The 7,586-nt window shown below is 33.1% G+C and overlaps 2 protein-coding genes across 2 annotated transcripts; one reads left to right on the top strand and one right to left on the bottom strand.

The window, feature by feature from the left end:
- The first annotated feature begins 757 nt into the window (after window positions 1-757).
- Window positions 758-2,623, top strand: LOC17898002 (transcription factor HHO3). Its single transcript, XM_006305061.2, has 4 exons — window positions 758-1,165; window positions 1,251-1,877; window positions 1,977-2,053; window positions 2,163-2,623. The coding sequence occupies exons 1-4, from the start codon at window positions 1,027-1,029 to the stop codon at window positions 2,430-2,432; spliced, it is 1,113 nt and encodes a 370-aa protein (XP_006305123.1). The 5' UTR covers window positions 758-1,026; the 3' UTR covers window positions 2,433-2,623.
- Window positions 2,624-6,842: 4,219 nt separating this feature from the next.
- On the bottom strand, window positions 6,843-7,580 carry LOC17900630 (AP2/ERF and B3 domain-containing transcription repressor TEM1). The gene has a single exon (XM_006304179.2). It carries the CDS (start codon window positions 7,567-7,569, stop codon window positions 7,033-7,035), a length of 537 nt encoding a protein of 178 aa, XP_006304241.1. The 5' UTR covers window positions 7,570-7,580; the 3' UTR covers window positions 6,843-7,032.
- Between the last annotated feature and the right edge of the window lie 6 nt (window positions 7,581-7,586).

Raw genomic sequence — 7,586 nt, 5'->3', positions numbered from 1 at the left:
AGTATTTTATGTTCCACCGTTGCCTTATTCATTACACCACTAGTGTCACGCCATCCACGTTGAATACCCTCGACAAGTAGTTCGACCAACACTTTCGTTTCATCCAGAGTCCACTGAGTATATTGCTTTTCTTTTTCATCCATTATAATCTTTTTTGAAAACTTATGGTAGTTAGTATAACTAAAAATATGCTAAACAATCAAGCATATGAATACAAACCTTAGAGCTTCACATAAAATATTAATAAACCAAAAAAATCAACAAACATACGTAACTTGCAAAAAGAAGACAAAATAGTAAATAGTCTAGGATGTAAAAAATACAATATTGAAGGACAATAGCATACGTAACTTGGAAATAAGAAAAAAAAAATTGCAACTATTCTAGAATATAACAAAACTATAATATTGAAGAGCAAAGATCTATTACCTGGTGAGTGTTCGTCGTCCAAGAAGATGAAGGAAAAGCTATGAGTTATTCTCTATGTCAAAATACACCAATATAAAGAAATAAATAATGATATTGTTTGCTTATATATGGAAAGCAAACGTTAATCATATATTCATTTTACATTTTTTTTTTTTAAAAGTTATGAACAATCTACTAAAATCTAGAAAAGTTACTACAAAGAATCCACAAATTTAGGTAAACAAATTTATTAGAATCTAAAATAATCTTTGAGAATTTTAAAATCTATCAACTTTTGAAATCTACCAACTCTTTTGGAATCATTCTCCCAATACCCCCCCTTATGCTATTTTACCATTTCCTCCACAACTCATAATAAATCTTTTTTACCTTTTTTTTTTTCTTCTCTTCTTAAAAAAGATTCGGTTTTAGGTACGCGACGGCCCGACCTTGATTATTAGACACACCATTTCTATATACCTCTCTCTCTTTCTCTCCTTAAAACTTCCCAACTTGTGCTTCAAGCTTATATTCTGATCCTTTTCTCTCCTTCATTTAGATCCCGTATCCAAAATCCTCTGTTACTAAGTCTTATAGCTAGATCCATTGTATAAAACAATGCTTAAGAGCGGTGCAATGGATTACACCAACAATATGAAGAGATGTCATGATTACGTCGAAGCCCTTGAACAAGAACAAAAAAAGATTCAAGTCTTTCAGCGTGAGCTTCCTCTCTGTTTGGAGCTTGTTACCCAAGGTATGTTCATTTTTTACATACTATTACACATTTTTTTATGTTTCTTTTGGTTTTTTCATTCAATTCTTAATCGTTTATATTACAGCGATTGAGTCGTGCCGGAAGGAACTATCTGAATCATCTTCGATGTCAGAACACGCTCGTAGCCAATCAGAATGTTCTGAGCGGACTACGAGCGAGTGCGGCGATGCTGCTCCCGTGTTTGAAGAGTTCATCCCAATCAAGTGGACTTCATCTTCATCCGATGCTAACGATAAAGATCATGTAGCTGATCGTGACGAGAGCATCAAAACGAATAGTGACAATAACGCTGGTGGTGATAAGAAGAAATCGGATTGGCTTAGATCTGTTCAGCTATGGAACCAATCATCGCCAGATCCACAACCTAAAGATGATCAAGTCATTATTAACAAGAAGGCAGCTGTAATTGAGGTCAAACGCAACAACGCCGGTGCGTTTCAACCGTTTCAAAAGGATAAACCTAATAAGAAGGCTAATTATAATAATGATGATTCTCCTCAACCGCTGATAAAAGCAATCACCCCGACGCCTACGACGACATCTAGCTCCACGGCTGAAACTACTGTCGGAGGTAAAAACGAGTTTGAGCAGCTGAAACAATCTCCATCTAATAGGAAGCAAAGACGTTGCTGGTCACCGGAGTTACACCGGAGATTCTTGCACGCACTTCAGCAGCTCGGAGGATCGCATGGTAAAAACCATAATCTAATATTTTCAGTTGTCCGAATCAAACTTTGATAACAAAGTAAAAAATACTCATTGTGGGTTTAATTATTGCCAAATATTGCAGTTGCTACACCAAAGCAAATTAGAGATCTCATGAAGGTCGATGGTTTAACCAATGACGAAGTTAAAAGCCATTTACAGGTAACAACAACACCCACTAATCATTTTATGTTTCTCCACTAATCAATGATACTTTTCATAATTTCTAAAGTTTTCAATATTATTGAACTTTCTTGATATTTTTTTACAGAAATATAGACTTCACACAAGAAGACCAGCTACTCCGGTATCAACCAACGTCGGAGAAAATACACAACAACAACAACAACAACGGCAGTTCATGGTGGTTGAAGGCATTTGGGTTCCATCGTCGCATGATGCAACGAACGGTAGAGTATACGCTCCTGTAGCTACACAACCACAGCAACCTTCACCGTCGGGAGAAAGAAGTAGCACGCGTTGCAAATCGCCGGCGACATCTTCTTCAACCCACACACCACACCTTCTCCCTCTTTCCTAAATAGTTCCCCATTTTTGTATGAAAAAAAAAAATGAAAAAATTCGTTTCTTTATGATATATTGTGTTGTGTAACCAAGAATGTTCGTTGTTCTAGGTTGCAAATTTTTGAATAAAATTGTAAAACAGTAGAGAGATTACAACATTACACATTTACACACAACAATAATAAGTAAGGTTTCATTTTTTGGGTATCTTTCGAGTAATTCACATTTGTTTTGTGTAAGACTGTAAGTATGGTAAATGGAAATGGAATTGAACAATTGTATTACAAAGACTTAACTTTAACAAGTAAAAACACTAAACAAAGACGTTCTGGTCCATGGCGGTGGTAAGTAGTAACGCGGTTTGGTAACGGAACCAGGTGGCAACTTGTTCATGAAGAATGGACCAACGACCATTTAAGAGAGAAAACACATAATCATTTTTTCTTCCAATTCAAGGCGGTGATTATTTAAAACTAATTGCAGATTCTTATTTATTTATTTATTAATGTTGAGAATAAATAATCAAATAATTTTCATTGTGGTGTGCTAACGAATATTTTTTCTAAAATTCCATTTTTCGTTTGTTTTCATTTTGAGGTGTGTATGGTCCCCCGTGGCCGAATATTCTGGTTTATTTTTGTTTTTCTTTATTAAAAAAAAAAGAAGAATATATATATTTTGGCCTTTTTCTTGTAACTGATTAGAGAATCACAAGAAAAATGATTCCTTACCCAAAAAAAACATATACTGTATGCTTTTTAATTATGATATCTGTGCTGTCCAAAGTATATCTCTGCCTTCTTTTTGTTTCTCTTGAGTTTTTAGATATTCTCTACCCATTTTAAATTATCTTCTTGTGAAAAAAAGCAAAAAAAATTGGTATCATTCTTTTAAGAGGAATCTTAATTTCTATAAAAGATAAACATGAAAAAACATTTTTTCTTAACATAACAAGTGTTAACGTTCTCGAAGTGTGATTTATGTTTTTGATTCCTATAGGATGTGTTTAAATTCGTAACGAAACAAAAAGTATATCTTTCTCCCGCAGTATATCTATTTAACTTTCATAATAGTTTCACTAGAGTTTTGTTCAAGCTAACCACTATTCTATCATTTCATTATTCATCATTCTCACTATATATCTCAAACTGTAAAGTCATCACAATGTAAATTAAGTTGTAGAACATGAAATCAAAATTATATACTATGTATGTTATGAAAACGTATAGGAAAAGGTATCTTTATAAATAATATATTCAACGCCTACTTTTTCTTTAGACGACTAACTTTTTTGAAGTTCTTGATTAAGTTACATTCTTATTAAGACAGTGATCCATGTAATCAGGAGATAACCAACCCATCGAGTTCAAATCTCTTTGAATTTGCATTAAAACACCCCCTCTAACAAAGAGGTTGGATTAACAAAGCTGACCCTTACCTTCTCCTAAAGGCCAAGGCCAAGTGGCCTTCCCTTTACCTCAAATACAGCTAACCATCTCACCTATTTTATTAAGTTTTCAAGAAGATATACATGTTTTGATTTTAGATATTTTTTTTCCGGGTTTAAAATTGATAATCTTTTTCTTCGGAAATGTAGACAAGATTGTCAGCCTTTCCCTTTATAAACCAAACAAATTGTGACAAAAACAAAATAATAGCATCCATTTTCACTGGTTCAATAACAATCTTTTTGGTATCTAATACTATATATAGTCACTAGGGTGAGAGCATGGACATCGCCGTTAATATCACAAGTCCTACACATTACACTATTTAAAAATAAATCAAATATGCATAATAATAGAAGAAACATTCTTACAAAAGGGACGAAATACGTCCGTCCTTCCGGCCACGTGTACATTGTTGATTGGTTTATGGATAAGTGAAGGAAAATTTGTTTTTGGGGTCGATTCGTGTATTCCTTTTTCTCTTTTTCTCAGAGTCTGCCATTATTAAAAAAAAATCATTTTTCTTTTATTGGATAAAAATAAAATAGCAAATGTTATAAAAGCATGTATTATACTCCATAATATGATTGTGGAAGATGAACGACATACATACAGTCTCCCAAATGTTTCTGAATTTCAACACAAAGAAGATGTTAATCAAACATATACCATTGGTACCGCCGGTGTGGGTTCAAATATCGGCACAACGATTACTTGTTGAACAAGAGTTTGGGATAGACAATCCCATGAACAATTAAAAAAGATTTGATTGAGCATATTTAGAGTACTTTTGGACATCTTCCAGATAATGAAGATTAAGTTCCAAATTTCTAAAAATTCAATAAAATATTTTTTTCTTTGTATGTTTTATGTTTTATGTTTTTAATGTCTTTATCGTATGTTTTATGTTTTTTCATGTTTTTGTAACTTTGTAATTTTTCAATTTTTCCAATCTTAATATGTTATATATTAATCCAATATTTCAAATGTTTTTACTTATAAATTAAAATAAAAGAATTTAAAAAATTGATTTTTTTTAACGTGGGACAAAATACGTAGGACACCAATGCTCGTACATACAAATTAAACATTTGTCCCTTCATCAAAAAATTATTAAAATAACAATGAGACCTAAATCTAAGTCTTACCAATGCCCATGCTCTGAGTCAATGGACATCTATATAATTATGGTCTTAAAATATGCTGAGATGGCAGGTGAGGTGAATGTCATTGGCTTTGGGATTCCAGAAGTTATAATATCTATTTCATTAGTCTATTGAGTCTAGGTCCTTCAAGATGAATTTGGTTTATGATTTAAAGTTAATTAGTTAGGTAGTTATCTAAAATAAATCAATTAGGTATGTGTCAATTGCAACAGCTAATACTAAAAAGATGTTGGTAAAACTTTGGGTGGAGCTTAACAGACTAATTTAGTGGAGTTACTTGCCTTTTTATATATTCACTTAGTATTACTGTAAAAGGAATATACGAATATATAACGTGTGTTAAGAATCGGTTGTGTTGTTTGAGAATGAATACAAAGTGATGATAAAGAACTCATGCAAGCACGACATACTGTAGATAGAATATTGAGAAAATAAAACACAGAAATTGTTTCTCGAGAGACAAGGTCATCTGTTACATAGTAATCTATAACAGTTTTTATTTTATTATCCCAGCTAGGTAACAAAATTTTTATGTTTATATTTCTCTACTTACAAAATATGACAGCAGAGCCTGAAACTGAAAACTACATATTGAAGACCAAATAAGAAATAAAGACGTATTACTTATCTTATGTTGAACGGGAGCCGCTACGTATATGTTATACTAGATAGTAAAGGTTACATCGAATATGTAATTGTATTTTAGCTGTTACGGTTCGACCAAATGTTAACAGGAAAAGAAAATGTGATATGTTGAACTGTTCGAGTGATAACACATATGTGTAACAATTATCATTGATGTTCCTTGTAATATTTGGACAAAAAAGAAAAGAGTCAGAAGTAATAACTCACAATGAGTTGGGCTATTGTACGTGTGTCAAACTCAATTTACATTTCAAACCCAAAAGACATAAAAAAATAGATTACATGTTTCCATAAAAGAATCGACAAACGTTAATGAGCATGGACCTTTTTATACGTGATGGGCTTTAAGTCATTAGAGCAATATTCATCAAGACAGTTATTTTTGCTAATTAATCTTTCTCATTATAATTATGTTACGGTTTTATTAGTAGGTAACAATTTCATCATATACTAGATTTTGTTTTTCGTCTTATACGTACTTTCATTAACTTATCTAAATATTTCAACATTATAATGAATTATAAAATATCTTGACAGTGTCACGTACATGTTTGAAAATATAAAAACTGTGGTTAATTATTGTTTATGAGACAAAAACAATACATGAACCAGTGTCTACTGCACATACATTTTTGTGTATAGTCCTTTAAGATCTAATTGAGTCTTTTAAAAAACACAACTATACTTCGTGAAATAAATCAAGATGCATGAATCTTACGACATAAGACAAACAATTATCAACTTCGAGATCATATAGTACTTGCATTAAATATATAATTCAAATGGTTTCTAAAACCGTAATTTAGATTCCGTGCATGTTCTTAATTATTTTTGGTCAGTGTTTTCCACAAATCGTACATGAAAAATCAGTTTTCAAACTTAGTTTAATAAAGCAACGTACAAAATCTTTGAACAATCGATGATGTTGTTCTCCGTTTAAGCATCTCGACCACATAAATAGATTTTTCGTATCGCACCCACGTTTCCTTATTGGCCATGTTGACATTTAACTATACTATTCTGTTTTCTTGATCGTTATTAAGATAATTTTCTCCAATAATGTACATATGTAAGTGCATGCATTAATTTTATTAAAGATATTATATACTCTTTAACAAATTGTATTCCAATTGAAATATATGCAATAAAGATAGGTGAAATAAGATCAAGGTGGAAACTAAACACTTCATAATATTTCAGCAAAGGGTGAAAAACAAACCCTAATTAGATGTAAACAAAAACTATTTTCTCTAGTTGTCATTTTTTTCTTGTCATGTCCTAATTTACAACTTGCCAATTTAATAGAGAAAAGAAAAGTAAAAAAGAAAAACAATTTTTAAAAAAAAAATGGAAATTGTCACAAGATGTTAATGATCGTCTGCTTCTTGGAACACCCTAACGAAAACAAATCATCATCCCGAGATCTCTTCTTGCCACCAGTACAGTCCACTGCGACGCCGTTTGGTCTATCATTGAAAATGTTGACTCCGAAAAGCCTAACCACAGTCTGAACCGGACTAGACCGGACTTTCCAGTCGATATACAATTGCCGGTCTGGTCCGGTAGATCTCTCGAAACAAACCACATCACCGGCTCGCAGATTCTTCTCTTTAACGAACCGGCTCCACCCCTTGGTCAACACGTAGCTTTGACTGCTGTTCCAGTAACTGTAACGGAACCGCCACACTTTCCCTGTCCTGTCTTCCAAGTTGATCAACAAACCTTTCGTCGGAGACGGATTCATCCCCGTCGCAGTCGTCATCGCCGGTAACGGAAAATGCTTCTCCGCGTGTTGTTTCGGGATCACTAAACGGTTCAGTTTCCCGACGTCACTCGGCGTAACAGCCTTCTCGAACAAAACCTCACGAGCCTTCGAAACAGCGTCGTTTAGCATCGCCGCGTCCGATCCAC

This window comes from Capsella rubella, unplaced genomic scaffold, assembly GCF_000375325.1.
Source record: "Capsella rubella cultivar Monte Gargano unplaced genomic scaffold, Caprub1_0 scaffold_1, whole genome shotgun sequence".
In the NCBI taxonomy this organism is placed as follows: domain Eukaryota; kingdom Viridiplantae; phylum Streptophyta; class Magnoliopsida; order Brassicales; family Brassicaceae; genus Capsella; species Capsella rubella.
The sequence above is the reverse complement of the archived record's forward strand: the minus strand, read 5'-3'. Positions and strand labels throughout refer to the sequence as shown.